A 25,113-nucleotide genomic window follows, 5' to 3' on the forward strand; every position below is an offset into this window, starting at 1 on the left:
CCACATCGACCTCTTCCTGATCTGCAAGCACTCCAGGCTCATTGCCACCTTTGGGCTTTTGCACGTGCTGTTCCCTCTACCACAAAGATGTTGCTGCCATGTGTTTACTTATTTGGCTCCACTCCACCCTTAGGGTCTATTTGAATATATTTCCCCAAGAGAGGCTTTTCCTGATTGCTGTAAAGTTGCCTCCCACTACCTTCCCACGTAACCTAATTAAGCTCTTTGGCATTATATTTTGTTTCCTTCTTAAGTGCTTTTTGTTCTTTTCGGTTATTTTGTTATCATTTCATTATTGCATTGTCTGTATTTTATTAGAATGTCTCTTATTAGAAACTCTATGAGAGCAAGAATGGTATTTGTCTTGTTTCCTGTCACACCTATTAATATTTGTTGAGTGAATGAAGAGGAGAGTGATGGACCATCATGGTAGTCAAGAACGGCTCCAGATCACCTCTGGTACGCAGCAAGTGAAAGAGCATAGTTGTTTGTTTGTTTTTAATTATCCTTCTCTATTTTTAATAGATTAAGAGCAAATCGCTGGTTTATTATACAGTTCTCTAATGAGCCCCCCCCCCCCCAAATGAATGCATTACTGAAAAATGCAAACAGAATAAGGTGATTAAAAAGGAAAAAGAAAGAAAAGAAAGACTTCATGGACTGGCACTCATGTAAGTGTTTTGGATGATGGACATGGTTGGGTAGGAACAATGGCCAGAAGGCATTTTATGTGTGAGGAATGCCCTATATTCATAAGTGCTGTGTTGAGGTCAAATAGGCATTAAGATAATCGATAAGAGCATGTGTGAGTGACCAGCTGAACTGTAGGGAAGGCACCACTTGGAGAGGAAGCATGAAAGAAGCAGACACGTGGAATTCAGAATGTTTAGGAAGCGGTTCAGATGGCCCGAGCGTTACAGGGGCCATACTGCATTCAGAAAAATAAACAGTGGGCCTGAAGTAGAAAAAACAGAATGTCTACCATGAGGAAGCAATTCTCAATTTGAAGAAACATGTCTAAAGTTGTAGAGTCTCGGGTTGGGGGCGGGCAGGGGGCTGGATAGGGAGAAGGAAAGTTTAAAAGGGCCCTTTAGCTGCCCTTTTACTTTAGCTGTGCTTTAACTTTCGTCCAGGGCAAATTTGTTTCTTAGGTGCATTAAAAGTGTGGCTTTTCAAGCATTTGACAGTAGATACCCACTAAATGAATTTATTTTTTAGTTTGGTTTGAATGTTGATTCTCTTTCTTGTAAGAGAAACAAACGAGTACCTAAGTATTAGAACCCAATGGTAGTAAGAAGTAACATTTAAAACTATGTGTGAGCCACTTGCTAAATACCTCACATAATTCATTAATTCACTTTTCACAGTAGCCCTGGGAGCTTTGTTATGGTCCCCATTTCATAGATGAGCAAACTGAGGCTCAGGGAAGTTTTAAACAGCTTGTCCCAAGGTCATTATTCTATGTGGCCAAGTTGGCTCTCAGATGCTCATGGTCCATCTGATTCCAGAGCAAGGGCTCTTAACCACCTCAGTTTTCTGGCTCATTCACACTTCAGTCTAGCTTTTGTTATGTTTTTATTTCGTATCATGTTATACATCTCCATGCTTTTATTTGAGATGCTGACCTGTTCAAACTAAATTACTTGATGCTCGTTGCACAGTTATTTATTACTTGCCTACGATACACAAGGTATTATATAGCATATTAATAACATTAATTGAAAAATCACCTAGCCAGTTATATATTGCATTACATTAAAGAAAATTAAACTCATCAAAGTCATATTTTCTTTCCCTGAAATTCTCTTTGTGTGTCATATAGCAGTGGATCAAATATGAGCATAACAATTGAAAGGATAATTATTAGGGCTTCTTGGGTAACTTTCTATGTTGATATTTAAATGGAAGAAGGAAAGTTACAAGAATAGAATGGTGAGCTGCCTTCTATCTTTTATCCAGTTTCACCCATTATTTACATTTTGCCCCATTTGCCTTGTCATTCTGTGTAATTTATAGTTGTATATTATGATTATTTTTTAACTCAGCCAGTGAAGAGTTGGGCACATGAGGCACTTTACCCTAACTGCTTCAGAAAGTATTTCCTAAGAGCACGGACATTCTCTCCCACCACTGCGGTGCAGGTCTCAAATCAGGAAATGTATCGGTGACACAGTACGATTATCTAATCCACAATCTGTATTCTAATTCTGTCAATTGTTCCGCTAATATCCCTGTTCGCTATTTTTTACCCTGGTCCAGGACCCAAGCCAGGATCACACATTGTCTTTAGTCGTCGTGTCTATTTTTCTTTAGTCTAGAGCGGTTTCTCATCTTTCTTTATCTTTCTTAACCTTGACACTTTTGAGGAGTTCAGGCCAATTATTTTGTTGCTCAACTTGGGTTCGTTTGATGCTTCCTCATGATTAGATTCAGGTTAATGGATTTTTGGCAGCGGTGCATGTACCTGGTGTGTGTCCCGAGGGCACGTGATGCCAGCGTGATCACTTGGCTAAGGTAGTGTCCACAAGGTTTCTTTAATGTTACTAATTTTCTCTTTGTAATTAATGAGAAACTTATGGGGAGATATGTTGAGACTATTAAAACATCCTCATCAGACTTCTACCCGCTAGTTTTAACATCCATTGATGATTTTTCTAGCTTCTTTCCTTCTACATTTATTAGTTGGCTTTCTATTACAAAGAAGAGCTGCGGGGCGCCTGGGTGGCGCAGTCGGTTAAGCGTCCGACTTCAGCCAGGTCATGATCTCGCGGTCTGTGAGTTCGAGCCCCGCATCAGGCTCTGGGCTGATGGCTCGGAGCCTGGAGCCTGTTTCTGATTCTGTGTCCCTCTCTCTCTGCCCCTCCCCCGTTCATGCTCTGTCTCTGTCCCAAAAAATAAATAAAAAACGTTGAAAAAAAAAAGTTAAAAAAAAAAAAAAAAGAAGAGCTGCCCTTGTGTATTTACCTATTTACCTCTTTGTATCAGAAAATTTGTATTTGTCTATTTGTATCTATTTGTATTACTGATTCTGTTTTATTCAGTGGGGCATATGCCATTGCTATCATTATTTTGTTGCATAAAGAAAGATAACCCTGTCTCCAAAAAATGGATTGTTCTTTGGAGTGCTGTATTAGATTTCTGTTACTGCTGTAACAGATCACTGCAATTTTAGCAGCTTAAAACAACACAGATTTATTGTCCTACAGTTCTGTAGGTCAGAAGTTCAGTGTAAGTTTCACTGGGTTAAAATCAAGGTGGTAGGGAGCCATATTCCCTTCTGGAGAATCTAGTGGAGAATCTGCCCCTGTGTTCACTCGGGTTGTTGGAAGAATCCGGTGTCCTTGCTGGAGATCACCCAATGATCTTTCCCGGCTTCTGTGGGCCGCCTGCCTCCCTTGGCTTGTGGCCATCTTCCTCCATCTTCAGAGCCAGCAACAGGTCCCTCTTGCTTCCAGTGTTTCCTGTCTCTTCTGGTGGCACGTCTCTTATTTACTCCTCTGTTTCCTTCTTCTGCTTTTAAGGACTCGTGTGGTTAGATCAAGCCCAGCCAGGTAATGCAAGATAATTATGTCAAGGTCTTTAACCTTCTGGGAAGTCCGTTTTACCATGTAAGGTAACATATTCACAGGTTCTGAAGACTATTCTGCCTATTATTCTGCCATTATCCTGCCTGTCACAAATGCCTAACCCTGTTCAAGGCTGGTGCTAGGAACTTGCTTCTGTTTAATCAGAAAAAGACATCAGGCAGAGAATTACAAGCAAAAAAACTGTTCAGTGAGAGATTGTTTCATATTTTGTTAAAAGGAATAGGCTTATAGTCAGGAGCAGGGGCTGAGAAGAACATAGAGTATTAACAGGGCCTCAGTCACAGTTCCTGAAGGGTTGGGCAGGCTGCGGAGAAACCATGCAAGCATGGAGGGCTTAGTGTCCAGGTGTCCCTGTTGCAAACTGAAACTATGGTACTATTGGCTGTAAGAACTTCCATGCATGCAGGGCTGGTGAGAAAGCACATATGGGGGACAGGCATGGCTCAGAGTTCCTACTTCCCGCATGGAGCACCCTCCCTTTTCACAGCACCTAGCACGCCTGTCTCTTAATCATGTGCTTTCACTATTTTTTTAATTTTGTGCCAAGAAAGTTTATGTGCTGAGATTGGATCTCTCAGTTGTTCCAGGATTTCTAAAGCTTTCTTTAATAAGACAGGCTTCTAGGGTTCTGAACCCAAAAAAACTACCTTCCTGTCTACATCACTGCACTAGACCAGGGGATAACGAGAGAACCAAAGGGGATTTGAGAGTGGTTGACCCCATCCTAACTGTGCATATAAGAAGACAATACCAAGAAAGCTAAGTGATCACTAGAGCCCCCACAGCCAGATGGTCTGTGGTGCGAGGCAGGGTTTCGAGCAATGGTGAAATACATGGCTTCAGGAATTGAATGGCTCGATTCAACCCAGTGTCTTTCATTTACTGGATGAGATAACGGAGTCAGTTACCAAACCTGCCACGCCTTACTGTGTATCTGCAGAACATGTCAACCTCATAGGTCTCTTATAAGGAGTAAAGAAAGCTAATGAATGAAAGCTTTCAGTACAATGCCTGGCGCATGGAAAGTGCTCAGTATGTGGTACCTGTCGTTACTGATCTTCTGACAGTAGTAGAATCTAGATCAATAATGTAGAATCCCAAAGCCCTTGGGATTTTAGGGTCCCAACCCTGGAACTAAACTATGTAAATACTCTGCACACCTCTCAGGTACTTCATCCATTTGGTTGGCCATTGCCCTTCCCATTACGCCTTTGCTTACCAAGTTCAACACCTTCTATGCTTTGCATTCACTTGTTTTTATACCTTGGCTTCTCTGTCTTTCTTTCTTTTTCTCCCTACTACTGAGGTAGTATGTGCCAGTTATAGCCACCAATACCAATTCCAGTACCACCAAAGAACAACGTATACAAGGTAAAATGTCTTCATTTTGTCCTACAATAGCTCCCCCTTACCCTGGAAGTTACTCGACATCATGATCTCCTCATTCCCAAGTGGACAGCGGAATTAAAAACCCCTGTCGGTTGGATTTCCCTCCGTTAATCTAGAATTTCTGTCTCTCCACCACCACTGGTTTGTGTTCTCGCTCTATTGCTCTCTGTCGCCTCTGAGGCCCAAAGAAGGCCTCTGAGATGCTCCGGAAGCCCCTGTTCACTCTGACTCTGTCCCCTTTCTGCCTCTGTGTCTTTCCATTCCTGTCTGGGGGATGTGCTCTCCAGTGATGTGTCCACCCTTCTTCTTCCCCATGCTGGGGCCAACGCTGACCTATGTGGGACCACACTCTTCCTCGGGACAGTGAGCCTCAAGCTTTCACCTCGATGAAAAGGGAGAGGGGAAATATGACTTACTAGGAAATGTACGATATGTGGATGTAGTGTTTTCAAACTGTTGTCCCCATTAGCTCAGCTTGGGGTTTTGTTGTTGCTGTTTTAATTTAGACGTAAAAGTGGTGTCATCTATTACATACCATTCTGCAACTTGCTTCTTCTTTTAACAATATATCATGGTCATTTTTCTAAACCGTGACCTATAGGTCACTGTCATTCTTCCCAGTGGGTACGTTGTACTCCACTGGAAGGTTCTCTCCAATATATTCAGCTCCTCGGTCGGCAGATGTTTCCCTTTGAAACCTGTTTACGTTTGTGATTTGGTTCTACCTGTGTGAACGAGCCGTACATTCTCTCTGAGCACTGGCTCAGTCCTCACCCTTCTAAGGAGGCTCCTGTCTCTGAATATGCCCAAGTCATGTGTTGAGTCTGGAGGACAGTTAGAGCGTTTGCTGCTCAGGTGATGAGCATGGCTGCAGCTCGAGTTTGAGGAGGTGATGTGAGTGAGCTTCAGGGCTCCCCCTGCTCTGAAGTGACCCTGAGCCCCTGTTCATTCCTAGCGAAATGAGGAAGCACGCACGGAAGTGAGTTGTCCTCCATTTGCCACAGCTCATACTGAGAAAGCTTCTCAGTCTTATTGAGAGAGAGGGACGCTGATGTGAGCCTGGGGCCTTTCCTCTGAGTGGCCGAGGGGCAGGGGTGGACTGCTGAGCCCTGCAGACTTCGATGCTCAGGGTTTGCCAGACGGCCTGGAAGTTGTGGACCCCTCCCTGCCTTTCTCCTCAAAGACTGTAAATGTCCACAGACATCTGTGGGATTATTAGCTGGGAAAAGTACCAGGACTCCTGAGAGTTAAGAGTGTCTGCACCTGCCTCCTTACACCAAGAGGTCTGGTCAACATGTTCTTCTTCCATGTGAGTCTGGGTGAAATTGCTTCGGGTCCGTCGATGCCAGTGATGCAATTGTGCTACAGAGTCAGGACTCGGTGGCTGTGGTTCAGCCACCCAACTTTTTAAGTAAGTTGTGTTTGCATTCCCCTGTCTGCTATTAATATTGCTCTTTTAATAATGTTTCAGTTTTGAAAGCAGAAGAAAATCATAATTCTGCAGCAGTCACGAACGTTTCAATAAACAAATTATTAGGCCAAACTCAATTATATTTGGCCAACTAAGTTGGCGTTCTCCTTGTCTGCGTTTACCAGAACCCATTCCCTGCCTGACTAAACCTTTCTCCTTGTGTTGTGTCTGTGCCACGGGGTTGAAGAAAGCAAACGCACCTGCCTTGTGGGGTAAGCAAGCACCCCACAAGCCCAGACTTCCCAGAGCTGCCTGGGGCCCTGCATGCCTCCTGGGCCCCCTGCTGCTTCTCCTCAGTCTTGGCCCAGGAGTGTGCAGGCCCTTGTTGACTGGCATGGCTGTTTTGAATAATCTATTTTAGAGAATTTGATAAAAATAGTGCTTAAACCAATGTATATATACATATATATATATTTTTTAAGTGAAAGACACAGGTGAGTAAATTGTGATACTCAGAAACAGGCTCCCGGTTCTGCCAGATGGGTATTAACAGAACTGAACTCCCACTTTCTCCATTAGTACGTAAACAATTTATTTAGTAAGATAAAATGCTTTTTACATGATGAGCATCTACTGAATGCGTGTTGTTTCTGTTAGAATTCCGATGGTGCGCATAGCCTGCTCAACCCTCATGTCTGCAGATTCCCTCCTCCGTCATCTTTTCCGTCCTCCCTGTCCCCAGTGTGCTCCCTCTGCTTCCCAGGTGACTTCCGGAGCATGCCGCCCTGGGGGCGGGGAGGATGGAGGGTTCTGGGGAGGGGGACAGTACTCCCATCGGGTGTCTGTGTCCTGCTTTGGTGCGCTGGTGACATCCTGTGCGCACACCTGTGGGCATTTCCTGGGACAGTAGCTGGCAGCGGGGCCAGGCATCTCTGCCGTGGCAGCGGAGTAGAGGGCGTGCTTCTCAGCAAGCAGTGGCCTGCGGTTCCCGCCCCTCTGCATCCACTGCCTTGATTTTATCATACTCTCGGTCACGGCGGGCAGCCGTGGCATTGCGGTGGGGAGGAGGAGCTAGAAAGGCGGCGAGAAAATCGGTGGACGTCCGGAATGACGTGGGTGATTTGGCTCGTAAAGGTGGAGCCGGGGCTGGGCCAGACGCTGCCAACATTGGAAGACCAATGTGATTTTGCCCGCAAGCTGAGAAGATCTTCCACTCCTAAGGATAGAAGACTTCTCCTTCTGTGTGTTCAGTACAGTGATTCTCATGTTGGGTTGGGGGCAGTTGGCAAATCTGTGCTGTTAGTTCATATCAGAAGCAGCTGCAAGGTGTTTTGTTTTGTTTTATTCAAATCACACATTTCTTCACCCTGAGATTCTAGATTCTAGATTCTACCCTAGAATGGGGATGAGAGAACAGATATTTTTTTCTTCTCCCCCTTCCCTTCTCCCCAAGAGAATCGCTAGAGGGACACCACAGTATGTGTGTGTGCTGGGGCGGATGAAGGTGGAGAATCACTGCCTACTGGCTTGTCTGTCGACTGTTTATATATGCTGTAGAGGGTGTTCAAGAATAAGCTGATTTCTTGGGGTGTCTGGGTGGCTCAGCTGTTTAAGCATCCGACTCTTGTGGGCACAGGTCATGATCTCAGGGTCGTGGGATCAAGTCCCACATCGGGCTCTGTGCTGACAGCATGGAGCCTGCTTGGGATTCTCTGTCTCCCTCTCTCTCTGCCCCTCCCCCCTCAAAATAAATAAATAAACTTAAAAAAAAAAAAAAAAAGGAATAAGCTAATTTCCAACATTAGCCAAAATGGCATGTGCCTTTTCCATGTGAACCAAACCAAAATAACAACCGAAATACTTACTTACCTGCATGTTATGGACAATTTAGTTTACTAAGTTAGTCACAAAAGATAAAATCACTACATCAAAAGTATTCAGCCTCTAACTGGTGTTTTCATTTATGATGAATATTATTCACCGGCTGTTGTTAAACATTAACTATAACACATATATCCTGAGGGAATGAAATAGTGACTCGCAAAAGTTTTGGAATTGTGGCATCTCATTGTTATCCGTAAATAGTTTATGTGTTGGACACGTGTTTTTAATTACTTAATTGATTTATTTTTAATGTTTATTTATTTTTGAGACAGAGACAGAGTGAGAGCGGGGGAGGGGCAGAGAGCCAGGGAGACACAGAATCTGAAACAGGCTCCAGGCTCCAAGCTGTCAGCACAGAGCCCAACATGGGGCTTGAACTCATGAACCGTGAGCTCATGACCTGAGCCCCAGTCAGATGCTTAACCGACTGAGCCACCCAGGCACCCCACATGTGTTTTTAATTTAAAACAAGAACAAAACAACACTTGAACTTTACACTATCCCTTTTGTGATAACTCTGGACGTGAGCGTGTCCCAGAGCCAGACCCAGGAGTTGCTGCCACTCAGCTCAACAGGTCATTTATTTATTGAGATTGACTATTTTGTTACTTTTTATTCCTAAATCGTAGGTCCATTTTATCTACCCAGACTATTCTCCTGCCTCTCCGTGCCCCCGCCAAATGCCTTTTAAATCCCTGCAGGTGAATTCCGTCTAAACTTTGTCTGGCTTACAAAAATTGGGGGTGTTTCATGCTTCAGTCAGTGTACTCGGAGTGGGTGTCCCTCTTGTGATGGCAGAAGCATGCCCATACAATGCCCAAGACGCTGGCTTAGGCCTCTGCCGACAACCCTGAGCTCTCACAAAGCGTTGAAGGTTTGGCCCGCATACCGTCAAGAAGCCAACATCCCCATCCTGAGTACAGGCCAGGCCTAAGGTTAGCAGTAAGACCAGCATTTCATTGCTTCATTTTCCTATTAAGCTCTGGGTTGCTGATGGAAGCAAAATTCCAATGTATTGACACACTACCACATTGTTAACACGATAGGGAGGATTTGATTATGGGAGAACAAGTCCAAAAACGGTAAATTGACCAAAAAAAAAAAAAAAAAAAAAAAAAAAAATCCGAGGCCTTCCCTCTCCAGGCAGCTTTTGCGGTTGCATTCCTTTATTTGATGTGGTCCCTCCTTCTCGTGTGCCAAACGGTGCAGTGTGTAAAAGTGATGATGTTGCAGAAAAAGGCAAGGGAGGGGCCAGGAGGAGATAGGGAGTGAGCTGTTTAGTAACAAGAGAAAGAAAGCAGAGCTTAGGGATCAAAGACAGAAATACCTGTTTCTCCAAGCAGGAAGAAGAAAGAAACGTGGGATTCCTTGCCCTGTACTTGGGTCCAGACTGAGCCCACTGTCAGCTGGCACCTCTCGGGCCAACCCAGAGCAGGAGACAGGGAGGCCACAAGCTGCCTGTAGGTGAGAAGAACGGCACAAGTCCGAGCTGCGTGCCGGGGGTTACCAAGGGCAGCAGCGTTAGCCGGGGAGGGCCCCAGGGAAGAGGGGTGGAGAACAAAGGCTGCCTTCCATCATCAGATTATGGGACTGAACACGTTTTAACACCAGCCAACCTTGGAGGCAAGTCCTAAGACAAGCATTGGAATCTAAATGAGGAAAATGTTTCCATGCAAGAACAGGATTTTATTTATTTACAATTTTCAGGCTGGGCAGCTTTTCTAATTGTACGGTTTGTGACTACCCAAAGTGACATTTTCTGAGTTTTAAAATTATCTCTTTTTGCGCTGTGAAAAGAGCATATATGATTCATCTTAATATTTCTGAGGATCAGTCACCAACTAACAGCTAGTATTTTGGGTGGGAGGAAGGCTTTTGTAGGCAGCTTTTTCACCTAGCATAGACGTAGAAAGCACCAGAATATGCCTCAAGCTTCATTTGAGATCATATAAATAGCTCTCTTGCACAGTGTTCCAATCCAGTGTCATTATGAAACTCCCACAGCGCACGAGTTGCTGCTTAACGTCCACCTCACCCTCGCCTGAGAAAGACTAATGCTTGTGGTTTCCCTGCTGGTCGAATATGGTTTGTAAGAGGTTTGACCAAAGGGGCTTCTTTTCAATTTTGCTAACCTGATCCAGGTCTCTTTGGCTCTATTTTTTCTTGGATAGATATACTTCTCCTCAGCACCCCTAGAACTGTCAAATGACCTAGGATCCTAGATCAAGAGTCCGCAAACTACAGCCTACTTTGTCTGGCTCTTGAGCTAAGAAAGATGGTTTACATTTCTAAAATGGCTAGAGAAGCACTTAAAGAATAATATTTTGTACTTTGTAAAAGTGGTATGAAATCCACATTTCAGTGGCTCTGAATAATTTCGTTGGAGCACAGCTGCGTCATTCGTTTACAAATTGTCAACGGCTGCTTTCGTGCCGTGGCGTCAGAGTTGAGTAGTTGCAACAGAGATGTTATGGACACAGTGCCGACACCATTTACTGCCTGGCCCTTTACTGACCAAGTTTGGCGACCTGTGTCCCGGACCCTTGAAACCTTCCTTTTCATAATGACTATTTCAGAAAATATGTATACGTTTTACTGACTTTTAATGTCCATTTTGGAAATTTGACTCCTGTATCTTTCCCTACCTTCATTTGACTTTAATACCACAGATATTTATTGAGTGCCTACTAGGAACTTGGCACTATTCTTTGTTTCTGGTGTAACAGCAGGGACCAAAACAGACCAAAACAGACAGAAGTCCCCATTCTAGTGAAGGGTGGTGGGGGGAGACGGTAAACAGATACAGTATGTAGAACGTTTTATGGACATATAGGCCATAGAGCAGGTAAAACAAAGACGAGGAGATACCCGGGCTGGAGGTGGCTTGTTTTAAATAGGTTGTTCAAGAAGCCTTACTAAGAAGGTGATATCTGAGTAAGACCTGAAGCGGGTGAGGAAGCAGGCCCTGCAGACGGCTGGGAAGAGTGTTCCAGGCAGAGAAAAGACCAGAAGGACTGGCCATGTGTCCGAGGCAGAAACACTGAGGTAGGAGCAGCCCCGGCTTACCCATGGGGGCAGGAATCCAGATGAGAAGGTACGGGAGATTGGACAAGGCTGACTGAATGTGGAATGTGAGGGAGAAGAGTCAAGGATGACTGGGGAGCCAGTAGGCTGGAGCTGCCATTGGCTGCAAAGGGCTGAGGGCAGGAGCAGGAGGTTTGCAGGCAGGGTTTGCTTGTGCGGGTTGAGTTGGAAGTGCCCTTGAGACATCCAGGCAGAGGCATGGAGTAAGCGGTCGGCTGAGTCCCTAGTTGAGGAAAGGTCTGGGCTAGAGTATAAATTTGGAAGTTGTCAGTGTAAAAGAGTTACGTTAAGCAATGAGGTTCATTATCCAACCTCAGACGTTTCCTTATCTCCAGGACATCTCTCACTCTGTGACTAAACAGAACTTCTTTTCTAACCTCTAATTTTCTTTCCTGCCCAGGTGACCACTGGCATGCACCAGGATCTACTCTTGTCTCTCCTTACCTCCTCCAGACAGATGCCCTTTCAGCAGTAGCTGAAGTATGAAATATGCTTTTCTCATAGGGGCAGAAGCTGTTCGCTGTGGTCCAGGCCCCACGGTCTGCTGTCTGCACAGTCCCTGGCCTTTGATCTTGTGCCTTGCCTTCTTGTAAAGTAGAATCTCTGTCCTTACTTCCGGCCCAGTCCTGATTTCACTGCTCCTCTGCCTTGCCTTCTGGTTACCTGCAGGTAACTATACTGCCTTTTGTCCATGTGTAAACTCAGTGCTAATCACCCTTTTCTAGTTGTTTCCAGAAACATATTCTACTTCCACGCTAAGCCTTAAAGTCCTTGAGAGCATGTCTAGGTTTTCTTCACCTTCTTGTCCGCGGTGCTTTTCAAATTGTCAGTGACCTAATGCACCAGGGATGGGGTGCAAGTTTGCTTTTCCTGCACCTTCCACATTCTCAGTCCCAGTTGTGCATCCTCAGCATCATGTACAGAGCAGTGGTGTGAGGACCGCCTGCACCTACATCCGTTAGAGAATCTTAAAATGCAGATTCCAAGGTCTCATCTCAGACCTGCTGAACCTAATAAATCAGCTTCTCTGGGGTGATGCCTGGGTATCTGAGTTTTTAACAGGCTCCCCAGATTATTCTCACACAATCCTGACAACTACTAGTGCAGAGAAAAGATCGCGATCCCATTTTCACGGTTTCCAGCTTTAAGACCTTGAGCAAGTCCCCCATCTCAAGTCGTAGTCTTCTTATCTCTATAATGGGTATAACAACACTTGCTACCTACTTTGTAAGGCTGTTGTAAAAAAAAAAAAAAAAAAAATGAGCACTTTGGAAACAAATTGTAAAGTGTTATGTTCTGGCACCCTGGCTAATCTCATCTTCTGGTATCTCTGCTTGATTTTGTGTGGGCAAGCCCAGCTGCAGCTTCTACAGATTAGCTCTTTGCGCACAGAGACCAGTAATGTGCACATGAAGTTGCCTAATGCTGTTTATGTGCCTGAGCCTTTAGTGACTAACAGTAAACAGGAATCAGGTGGATACCCTTCTCTGCCCTGGCCAGGCAGAGGCATTGTTCCCCCCTCGTTCTCTGTGTCTGCCATTGACCATCATTAAAACCAGCGTGCCATGAGGGAGTTGTAAAAATGCTTGTGGGTTTAGTCGAGGGTATAGTCGAGGGTAACTGTGGTGTGCGCTGATGTTTTACTAGCTTTATTGATGTATACTTGACAAGATTGTAAGATATTCAAAGCATACAGTGTCACGATGTGATACACGTAGGTATTGAACTTTTCGCAGTAAATATGTTATAAAAGTACGCCATGGGAAGAGGAACCTCTGCCTGTGTAATAGCAGAGCGGTAAAGCCATTCATTGGAACCTCAGGGTTGTAAATTTATAACAAACTCATAGTCACTTTACACATTCCTGATGACTGGTCTTTGAAAACAGTTCCATTTCTTAAAGAGGTTGTGGTGGAGTCAACTGCAGATACGCGGCGAGGGATCAAAAGGCAAGAGGGAGAAAGCTTTTCTTTTGCCCGGTCTGTTCATGTCTCGTGTGGCCAGGCATCACTGTAAGTAGTTCAGACCAAATCTTAATACAACATCTGCCGAGTCCGTTGTTGTTTTGGGGGATTTACTTTAAATGCTTTTCCACATGCTAACAGAATCCTGATGGTGGACAGCTGTTAAGATTACCGTCCCTTGAAGGCTTTTTTAAAGATGTTAACAAACTTAAAAAACACATTTCCGAACAAAAACTTGGTTAGCTTTCATGTCGTGAGACATGTTCTGTCTGCAATCACCATATTCCATCTTTTGTATTTTTGTAAGCGTGAAGTCTCTTGGCTTGCGTGCCACCTCCTATCTGCTGAAACTGCCCATCGTGTCCTGCGGCCCTCAGAGTGCTTCTGGGTTTCCTGGGGCTCGCTTGCCTACAGTGAGAAAGGCCTTAATTGCTTCTTCAGGTACCTAAAGCAGTTGAATAAATGTTCCTGGAAGCAGCCTCAGTGGCTCAGTCAACCCAGGCATCTGCCTGAACCACCCAAGCCAGAAGGAGCCCGATAAAGCTGATACACGTGGAACCGATACCCGGTCTGCAGACAGGGCTTCAGAAATCACAGAAGTGATAACCTGAGGGTGGGGTAGATTTAGGTCAGAGACGCCTGGATTTAGTTGACTCTGCCATTTACTATATATGTGACCTTGGAGAGGTTCCGGAACTTCTCTGAGCTCCAGCCTTCCCATCTGTAAAATGGGATAACGCTTCTGGCGCAGCTTGGTGTGAAGCAGAGTTGATGTCATATAGGAGGGCACTGAGTATAGTGCCTGACACCTACCGCTTCTCAGATGGACCTATTATTCCCTCTTCATCCTGTGGAAAATTCACTCACTGTACCAACGAAATCCGTCATATTTTAAACTCTTCGTGTATACGGTGCCCAAGCAAGGAACCACTGATTCAAATTGTCCATATAGTATGTCTTCACATTCTTAAGTTACTCTAGTTAATAATTCTGTAACCTTCTAAATAATTTTACTTAACAATTTCAGCTTCTTTTTAGACTTTTCCTCCAGAGGGACATTTTCTAAGTATTCAGTCATATTTGTCATTGTCTCAGAACATTTCCATTTTCGTATGTCCCTCCAAAAATGGGAAACAAGAAATGGAATACAGTACTCTAATAAAGACCTGATTTATGCTGAATAGAAACATTGGGTTAGTCACAAATGTAGTGTGGCCAGCCCTCCATCGGTGCTCAGTGAACCCTTCATCCAGTTTGACTCCCCATGTTTTCTTCTACTTGTAAACTTGTCTCTGTGATCTCTTTATTTTCTCCTGTTACACTTGCTGAGATTTTTTTTTTTTTTGAATTATACCCTGATTTTGTTTAACTGAGGTATCCAGAGATTCTTGAGACGGCTCAGAGTTGAATCTATGAAATGAGACAAGAACTAACAATAGCACTAGAAAATGCCTTGGTAGGAAAAAAGAAAATCCCGTTGGGAACAACAAACAAACAAATAAACCAGGGTCTCTCCTTAATGTACTATTTGTGTGCTTGTGGGTTTTCAGAAGCTATACGTGACTGTTTTTCTCTATCCTGCAAGTTAACTTGTTGTGACATATGATATCTTAAGAACAAGTGAGACGGCACAGTGATGAGTTTCATGGATCCAAGCTTTTTTGAGGATAATTTCAGCCACTTACACCGCTGTTTCAGGACATAGGGGGGTGAGAGTTTCAAATTTCTCACACCTCTTTCTATGAAAGAATTTCTGATGAAAAAGGACGTAGACTTTGGAACCAAGAAGACTGCAGCTCGCTCACCTGGGTAACCTTGGAAAGATACTTAGACCCTAAGACCCTTGGTTTCCCCTTCTGTAAATTGGACTCATTAGGTCCACTTGGCCGGGTTGTTATGAGGTTTAGAGATAGTGAAGTGCCTGGTAGGGTGCCTGGCAAAAGTGGATACTCAATAAATACCAGTGACTTCTGTTTTTGCTGTAATGGCCCTCCTGGCAGGCCACCAGGAAACATACTCTGGCATTATAGAGTGCTCCAGATTCTTGAGGTTCCCTGGCATCCCTCTACCGTGAAGGGAATTAGCAGTGGTGCCCTAATCACATATCCAGAATGGGAAACTAAAGTCCTTAAACACAGTTAGGCATACAGTTAGTGTTTGTTGAATTGAATTGAAGGCTCACCTTTCCTTAGGATGTCTCTTAGCCTTGGGGCTTAGTGGCAGCTTGCGTCCGTCTGACATCCTGGAAGTTCCCCATGTCAGTGCTTGACCCTCCAACACTCCCCAGAATCATATTGTGGAGGAGGCAATGTCCTCTCCCTCGGAATCCCATCCAAAGGCAAAAGCTGGATGATAACGCTGAGCCAAGTGTCTCTGAAGGGCCTTGACATAACCCTTGACCACAGCATGCTCCAAGAGGAGGCGGTTTAGAATGAAGTCTCTCTTGGAGTGCTTGGTGCTATTTTAATATTAACGTGATTGTGATTGTTATTTCTCCCTTGAGAGAGATGGGTCTTTTTGGGAGGAGTGTTACCCCACTGCACTGATGGGAGCATTGAGTAGAGCCAAGCAGAACAAACTTGGCAGAAGCAAGAATTATAATTGAAGACCACTGGCCCTTCTTGCTTTCTCCAGTGCCAAGTCATGCTTTGCTCGGGCCAGTAAGGTAAAACGCCACCTGGAGAGGAAGAGTTACTGTTCCATAATGGGTTAAAATCAAACCCCATTGTCCCAAGTCAGGCCTTCAGACAGGCTGACTCCCTGCATTTTTCCATGTCAAAATGCTCAAAAGTATTTCCTTTGTGTTGTTGCACTGTAGCCAAGTCAAGTCTTCAGTATTAGAAGTGCTCTGAGTATTTGCAGACAGAGCCAGGTTCGCAAAGGGCTCTCTTGGCTGTATTTGCACGGAAAACCATTGTATCAATACATTTAACACAGACAGTTCTTGTATTTGACTTTTACATCCAGTGAGACGGACCTGGAAATGCTTTTCTGGCTACCTTTTGGTTTGTTCAACTCCATTGTTGGACAGATTTCTCAGACTCTGGTCTTGTCCTTCTAATTTGTATCCACAGATTCAGTTTCAGTTCTAAGAATTACCAGCTAATTTCATGGCGCATTTCAGTCAATAAAGAGATAGATGGTATTTTCTCATCAGAACAGCCTCTTCACCTCTTTCTCCTCCTAATTTCAACCTGAGATGCCCCCCCGGTAGTTGATTTTCCATCACTTTGTACCCCGCTTCCTCACCTCACCGGTCTGAAGATCAGAAGAATCAACAGCAGTGGTCCCCTCCACCCCCTTCTCACCCTGTCCTCAGCCCCTTCCCGCCGCCAAGCCAACCGGTCCAGCCCTGCCTTCTCCAGCCAGACCTGCATTCCCGGGAAGAGCTCCGTGAGCCCTGGAATCTGCACAGGCTGAGCCTTCTGTTGTACGTGCTCAACCCAGTAGTTTTTGATTCATGAATATTAAATAATCAGAGATCACAAGGCCTTACCTCCATCTTGCACCTTTTAAAAACATAATAGCTTTTTTATTTCATGGCACTTGACTTTGTTTATTGAGCATGATCAGGGCAGCATTCAGGCTATAGCAAACCTGTTAAATATTTACCCACGAGGCGGATATTTATACATGAATCAGCAGCACTTATCAGTGTGTGACGCTGGAAGTCAGGTTCAGTACGCTCACAAGCTAAGGAACTCCCGAGTTAAAGAAAGGGTGCAGTAAGTGCCATTTTAAAAATAAACTCTCACTTAAAGCAATCCTTCGTAGTATCGGAAGCACTTCACTCACTGAGGCTCACCCTGTGCAGCCAACTCGGTCACCCACAGTGAGACATGGCAGAGAGGTTGGCTCCTGGCACCTGAGATCCAGTGAATCTGGTTGTTTGGTGGTTGGGGTGGGAGAGACTGAAGTACGAACAAAATCGACAGGAATGCTTGCTCAGCTGCTGTGTGGAGGAACGTCAGGAGAGATGGTGGGCTGTACAACACAGTGCCTGCTTCAGGGGTAGTCGGGGTGCTTCTGGAAGCCCTACAGCATCCCTGGAATCCTGGTCCCACTCACTGGTAGCCAGACCCACTGTTTCTTCCCGTCCCTGCAGCCCTTTCAAGAGTAAAAGCCGCCTGCTCTCAGGGAGGCATGGAATTCAGCAGTAACAGCCTGGACTCCGGCAGTAGGCAGGCCTGAGCTCAGATCTTGACTTTGTCATTTTCTGGCTGTGTGAATGAACCCAAGGAAATTTCTTCTGCTCTCTGAGCCTCAGTTTCTTCACCTGTAAAATTACACTGATCATTGTCACCTCATTGAATTGTGGGGAGGATTAAGTTCGATCATGAGAAAGCAGCTAGCAACAAGTGTTAGTTCCCGATGATCACAGAAGCAGAGTGGAGAGAGACGGGCCCGGCGGCCAAGCAGACGGCCTTTGGATTTCCCCACACCTCTGCTTCTTTCCATCATCACAGGTAATTTTGGTTTAATGGCTGTATTTCAGAAGCAGAGAGAGTCTCAAGTTTAGAGGATTACCCACAGACTATTTTCATTTTTTGTATTCAATTTAATGAATGATTAAGAACTTATCCTGTAATATTTTATGCAGGTCAAACCCCACTATAATCAATTCCAGGAAACTGTCCAAATTATTTTTTGGAATTTTATCATGCCAAAGATTGTTCCCCTAAGCAATGAGAAGCTGGATCTTGGTATTTTCTGTGTTACACAGATATTTCCCCCAGTAACTACAGGATATAAATATTGGATTTGTTACTCGTGCTACAGAATTTTCTTCTGGATCAGTTTCCATTCTAATGGAACCAGTAGAACCTTCCGGTTTGAAGTGTGCCCTCTGTGTACATTTGCATACAAAAGAGGGGACAAAAAGCCTTCTTCCAGTTCACAAGAAGTCATAGGAATTTTCCTAGCCTTCTTCAGAGTTTAGAGTAAATCTAAGCCAGTGTCTGCTCTGAGAGTAGCAAACGGAAATGATGTTCTTGCTGATTCTGTGCAGTTGCAGGCTGTAGATGATTCATTAATGTCATACTTAGTCAAATGCTGTCTCATAATTTTCTCAGTTGTCAGAGTTGTTGTGCTTTTTAGGTATCATCTGAATAGAAAAAAGTCAACAGCAAATATTTCCACCCGATGTTGACTTCCTCATATCACCTGGGGTTTTATTTGTGTGTTGGGACGTTTTCATTCCATAAATAAATAAACAAAATATTCATTCCTACCAGAAAAATTAATTTCAGAAATCTGTAGTCAATAGGGAGACAGGCTGGGTCTGGAACCCTTTCAGTAGTTCTATGTATTGTTCTCTGTATCGCAAACCCTCGGCTAAGTCTTTCTGCTCTAAGCTATTTAGGAATGATTTTCTAGACTGTTATTGTGAAGCACTTTGCTTCCGTTTACTGCCTTGTAACTGTGGGGACTTGGTTAACGAATTATCACAGCATTAACAGATCTTAGGGGTCTTTTTACACCCCATCATATTACAGAGATGGTTCAAGGGGCTTACAGCAGAAAACCTACACATTAAGCTAAAATTCAAATAAGAAAAACAAATTAGGACCAAAGGAAACTGAGAGAGGAAAGAAGATAAAACCAAGATTGGATGATTGCGAGAGGCACCTGCTTGGGTGGCTCAGTCGGTTAAGTGTCCAATTTCAACTCAGGTCATGATCTCAGTTCGTGAGTTCGATCCCCGCATCGGGCTCTGCACTCACAGCTCAGAACCTGGAGCCTGCCTTGGATTCTGTGTGTATCTCTCTCTCTCTGTCCCTGCCCCACTCGCACTCTGTTTCACTCTCTCTCTCAAAAATAAATAAACATTAAAAAAATAAAATAAAGACAGTTTAAAAGAATGAGATACGAACTGTATACTGCTCAGGACCTGGAAACTATTTCTGGATCGGTGTTGTGTCGTAGTGCTTGGTTTGGTGATTTTTGACTGTACCTTCTTGTTTAGATGGATTGGATGTCAGTGTTGACTTGGACTAGTTACAAACTTCCCACCCATATTGGTCCAGAGACACAGGACCGGGCGGCATGGTGTTCCAGAAGGTGTTTAATTAGTTGCCACCGTTTAAAACTTGAGACGTTAAATATTCTGGATTTCTGGCTTCACGTGAAAAATTGAGCTCCTGTAAGACCGGGCCTGTGTTCCCACGTGGCAGAGATCAGCTGAAGACAAGAGGTGGAGGGCCCTTTCCACTGGGCAGAAACTCCAGTTCTCTGTGCTCGTTTCCATCACCTACCTGGGCCGGGTAGATCCTGGAGTCTGTAGCCCCTGTCCTAGGCCACCTGCCTCACACTAAACATGAGGACGCTAAAGCCCAAGGAGGCTTCCCAGGGCCCCCAAGCTGGTGAGGGCAGAACTGGTCCCTCTGGTACACTGTTGGGAGCGCTGCAGCAACTCAGTTTGGTTCAGTTCAGGGGATTAAGGAATGACTTCTGACTTCTCTTTGCCTGGCACGTAACGAAGGGGATGAAAAAAAGTGTGTTTCCATACTAGGTCCAAGCCATTACTATCGGTAGGACATTTACCCCTGCCAATCAGAATGTGCTAATTTGTACTCTTGTGTGACAGAATCATTCGTTGTTATTCATCGGTAACACGAACACGCTGAATTAACAAAGTGGATTAAAATAAATCTAATCATAGAGTGAAGCCCATATTCCCGTTGTCATCATTCCAAGCGGTTCGTGGGCAGACCTTGGTAAGAGAAGCCAAGTCTGTGAGGGTACCACTTCTACCTTGTCGGAGCCCTAAGACAAGTGTCCCTTGTCCTCTTGTCCTTTCAGTGCGCTTGGAGGCTCCTCAGCTCTTCATATCCCAGCTTTCCCAGGAGGAGGATGTCTCATTGATTATGTGCCTCAAGTATGCCACCTGCTCACCAACAAGGTAAAAGCAAGTCTCCTGACCCTCCCCTCGCCCCTTGTAAGGCTCCTCTCTCCAGCGTGGCACCTACACGACGTTGTATGCAGGCGCCAGCTTCTTCACCCCATCTTAGAGTCAGTCGGCCTTTCTTACTGTGAATTACAGCTCATCCGTTTCTCTCCCTAGTTCTTCGCCCTCCTTCCTTTTCTAAGGATTCTGACCTCCTGCTCCAGCCTTCTCTTCATCTTTTAAACTTCTGTCTCCTTCTTCTGAAATTTCCTTTGTGTCCTGAGTTTTTGCTAGATCGTTCACCTTTGAACTCCTCCATTTCCCAGTTATCTGATGCATGCATGCATGGCTTCCCGCCCCCCCCCCCGCGGGGGGGGGTGTTGCCACTGGCTAGCATCAAGGTAATTCACTAGAGCTGCCTTCAGCTCTTTCTGTTTTTCTGTACCTCACTTTTTAGTAGTGAGTTCCTGATTGTCCGTGTCCTGTCCAGGAGCAGTTTGCCAGAGCCCCGCTCCTCAGGGCGAGATCTCCAGGTCAGCCGGTCCGATAACCAACCCAGCACATCAGATTATCGAAAGCTTTCCCTGAGCTGCATTTATGAGCCATTACACTGCCAAGTAGCTGAGTTTATGTTAATGGCTATTGTTAGATACTTTTAAAAAAGCATAAGAATATGCTCGTTCATGTCCAGCCAGTGCATTTAGCTAAATACTGGACGTGTTAATCCACAGGCAATACTGATTTACTCTCTTCTTCTACATGGACTGACTCAGTTCACTTAACTTCAAAAGTACTGTTTTCTATGCCCCTATTGACTTGTTCACATAGGCTTGGAAAATAAATCTTTTGTTTGTCTCTTTCTTTCAAAAGATGGCTCATCTCTATATAGAAAATATTTTAAAAGTACAATAATATTTCAGAGTCTTCAGTATTAGTTTTTAAATGTCAGAGAACCTAAAATCTGGCAACTCTGCAGTCTGTGGGCTTGGCACAGATTCCAGGGCATCTAACTCTCGTGAAGTGGACGCTTCTCATTGGACCAAATTCCCCCAGCCACTGCCCTCCTTGAGGACTGATCGGAGGATAGAATTCTTATTTACATTGTGGGACTTTACACTGCCTTCAAATCTGTGTCCCAGTATTTTAGAGAAACATGCAAATTTGGTCTTCCAGAATTGAGAAGAAAAGCCTTTTTTTAAAGCTCTCCAATTGAGATTAATTTCTAGTCATACATTTTTTCTCCAAAAAATTGTATTACCATTTTCCCAGAAATACAAGAATCGGTTTGTTTTTCTTATCTGGTTCCCTTTCATTAATTTTACTTGTCTTTTAAAATTGATGTTCTTATGCTTGCTACAAACGAGGACAGTATGGGCTGCTTTTAGAAACAATCTCTTCAAATGAATTTCCATAATTACATGGGAATCTATCTTTATAGCCAGTTTTGTTGTGGGTTTCTGTTAAAATGGTTTTCTGTTTTTAAAATCAAGTACACAGAACTGTTTTCATCCCCTTTTTAAACAAAGCCACTTAAGCAAACTTATCATCTGTTTTTCTTTTCCCAAAATAACATTTCTGATCCTGCATTAAGCCTGCAAAGTAAGCACTGTTTTTATAAATTGACATAAACCCCTATTATATAAATAGAATTGTTTTACTTTTAAAGGGTACAAAATGGCTATCACTACCAATTGTGTCAAGGTTATTTCAAGCACTTTATCTCGAGCTTTTGTTAGCCATGGAAACTCATTGTGGCTATAGCCAATAAAAACAATTTGGGGGGCCGCTTCCCCCCGCCCCGCCCCATTTCTTTGAGCCGCTGTGAGGACATTATAAGGAATGAATTTTTGTGTTAGTAGCTGATGGGTAAATGACTAACTTTCAGATGCCCAGCTTAATAGGTTCACAATTTTTTTAAAAATAAAAACGGTCATTTGGTGATAATAAGGAAATCTGAAAAGGCAAAATAAAATCTATTGTAACACTCCTTCTTCTGAATACTAGGAATTTGAAAAGAAAGAATTAAGCATTATCCTGCCTTTTCAATAGGAGTCGTAATTCAGGATAAAATAGCCCCCATTAGATGTGAGGAAACTCTTCTTTACAGAGAATTCCAGATGGTAAGTACACAAGGAGGGTTAGAATTTTTAAAAATCACCACTTTTCGGCTCCTAATGAAAAATCTGATTCAGACAAGGATCTCCAACAGGTATCGAAACCGTGAGGTAAAAGATCGAGAGGGGACTAGGTCTTCTCATGCCTCGAGAGGCATACCCAGGGGTCACTGCCAGCGGCAGCAAAGGGGGAACCTCCCTTTACGATGCATTAGTCCTGCTGTCATCCTGCTGTCATCACCTAAATCAGTGATCAAGCCCACCATCACTTATGGAGTTGTTTTGCCAAAAATATTTAATCTGAATCTAGTCTAGACACATTATTTTTTAAGTTTATTTATTTTGAGAGAGAGAGGGAGGGAGGGAGAGAGAGAATGCACAGGCACACGTGATTAGGGAAGGGGCAGAGAGAGAGGGAGCAAGAGAATCCCAAGCAGACCTCATGCTGTCAGTGCAGAGCCCTACACGGGGCTCAATCTCATGACCCTGAGATCATGACCTGAGCCAAAATCAAGAGTTGGACGCTTAGCCAGCTGAGCCACCCAGGCACCCCCAATCTAGTCACACCTTTAGTCTAACTTCCAATTAATAGGAAATACAGGGAGTAGAGGACAAATACAGGGAGTAAGGAAACAATCAGAGAGTCTAGAATGCAGAACATTCTATAAGACAACTAGCCCAATCTCTTTGAAAAGTCAGAATCATATATGTGCATGCAGGCATGGACACATGCACACACGGTCCTATTAATCTACATTAATAGACTTTCTAGGTTAAATGCCTGATCCTTGAGTATGCCCTGTCTTTTAAAAGAACATTTTGGGGACAATTGGGATATTTTGAAAACGCCCGGGGCACTAGATGAAGTCAGAAAATGGCTGATAATTTGTTGGGTACGATCATAACATTGTGGCTATGTAGGAAAATACCTTATTTTTTGGAGGTACATGCCCAAGTATCTAGGGAGAAACTTCCATGGTGTCTCTAAGTTCCTTTGAAATGTTTCAGCAAGATGGACTGATAGCTTGTTAGGGAGGTAGATGGCTGGATGAAGCAACCAGACAAAATACCCATAGTTGTTGAATACAGGTGGCAGGAATATGGGCATTCATTTAACCATTCTTTCTACTCCCTGAATCTTCGAAATGCTTTGTAAAATAGCATTTGAAAACTCCCTATTCCTCAGCTTTGGGTTCCTGTTTCAGGTGCAGTATGTGATTCAAGGCTACCACAAAAGAAGGGAGTATATTGCTGCCTTCCTCAGTCACTTCGGCACGTAAGTTCCTCTGTGCTTAAACCATGTACCAGCAATGTCCTCCCGTCCTGATGGCCCTAACGCGAGAGCTTGATTGAGAAAATAGGAGCTTGCTCTTGTACGGAATAGCTTCTCAGTGCCACTTTGATTCTGTTTGGTATGTTGCTTAAGCTAAAGCTCCCAGGAAGACATTTTTTAGGATTTTGCTACGTATCAGAATCGCGTTATCGATTGTGGAGCAGAATTTGGATCAGCCTCACGACCAACCCCAAGCCCAGCAGTAACGAAGGCAGCGAGGCCTGCTTGTTCTTGAGCTCTCTGCAGTGTGCGCAGCACACACCTCCGGCTGCTCCCTGGAGTTGGGAGGGAGGGAGCCACGTGGGCATTATTGGCACGTTTGACTGAAGAAAGCCCTGGACCTGTGAGAAGTCTTGTGACCTGCCCGGAAGAGACAGGGCCAGGGCGGGAACCCTGGTTCTCGGGACTCGGGCAGGCTTTTCTCAGGGAGGAAAGCCGGCGTTAGACAATGCAAAAGCAGCGACTCACACTCGGGATTAGGGGTTGGAAGAAGGCACAGAGAGGGGAAAGCAGGCGTGGGGCTGGGGAGTGCGTCTCCTCCTGCTGCCGCCCCTGTGGCTGGCCCCCTCCTTCAGGTTGCCGGTGGCCTGATGTTCCGCAGCTCTGTTTTCCTAAATGGCGTCTGAGGCCTGGTTGAGCTTCTGCTCAGGGCTTAGCTCAAGGGCAGAGGGACCGTGTTTCCCCCCACAGTCTTCTTCAAAAGATGGAACGCTCTACCCATTCAGGGGGGCTGAGCACTAAGGGTGTTAGCGATCTGCTTATAGCCCACCTTGTTCCAGAGAAGGTTTATAAAGATAGAAAGATATATATAGTCCCACAAAGTTAAGATTTTAAACAAGGAAGTGAAGAAATTGGGACCACAAAAATTGGGACTAGGCAGGAGCGGGCAAAACAAAGAATAAGGTTGGCCGTTCCCAGGCATATAATTTTATAAACTGTAGCATAATTATGGGCAAAATTTCTGACTCCTCAAAACAATTTTAAGAAATCTTCTCGTTATACATAGTGGAATTTTTTATGCCTCCAAAATAGAACTGTCAATATCTAAACAGTGTGACTGTCTCTCACATAAGCCTTTAATACTCAACGATTTTTTTTCAGCTTTACTTATGAACATTTTGAAAAAGTTCTTATTATACAAACAGTGGTTAGTCAATGGCACCTTTGGACTTCTACTAATTTTTGAGGAAATTACCTTAAGAATATAGAATGAAAAATGAAGGAGCTAACACAGTAACCTCCCAAGTAGGGGGCACATACCCCACCTCACTCATAACCATTCGCACCCAAGAAAAATCGGAAAATTCGCATTTACATCTTTTTTGAAAATCTCTTTTTTAATCTACATTTTGTGTATGTTTTATTATGCATATAATACAGTAATATAGTAGTACTTGTATACAACTACTAAATCCTGTGCAAATACTATTCTATTACTGTACTGTATGCATAATGGAAAGG

At 44.2% G+C, this 25,113-nt stretch overlaps 1 protein-coding gene across 5 annotated transcripts in view; it reads left to right on the forward strand.

The window, feature by feature from the left end:
• Positions 1–25,113, forward strand: part of BABAM2 (BRISC and BRCA1 A complex member 2) — a 405,089-nt gene that overhangs the window by 295,146 nt on the left and 84,830 nt on the right. For all 5 annotated transcript variants that reach the window (XM_040496370.1, XM_040496371.1, XM_040496369.1 and 2 more), the window contains exons 8-9: positions 20,121–20,220; positions 23,525–23,595. In XM_040496370.1, the coding sequence (XP_040352304.1) occupies positions 20,121–20,220; positions 23,525–23,595 (171 nt within the window). The remainder of the gene's footprint in view (positions 1–20,120; positions 20,221–23,524; positions 23,596–25,113) is intronic.

Source organism: Herpailurus yagouaroundi, unplaced genomic scaffold, assembly GCF_014898765.1.
Source record: "Herpailurus yagouaroundi ecotype Mexico unplaced genomic scaffold, PumYag 188, whole genome shotgun sequence".
Taxonomy (NCBI): domain Eukaryota; kingdom Metazoa; phylum Chordata; class Mammalia; order Carnivora; family Felidae; genus Herpailurus; species Herpailurus yagouaroundi.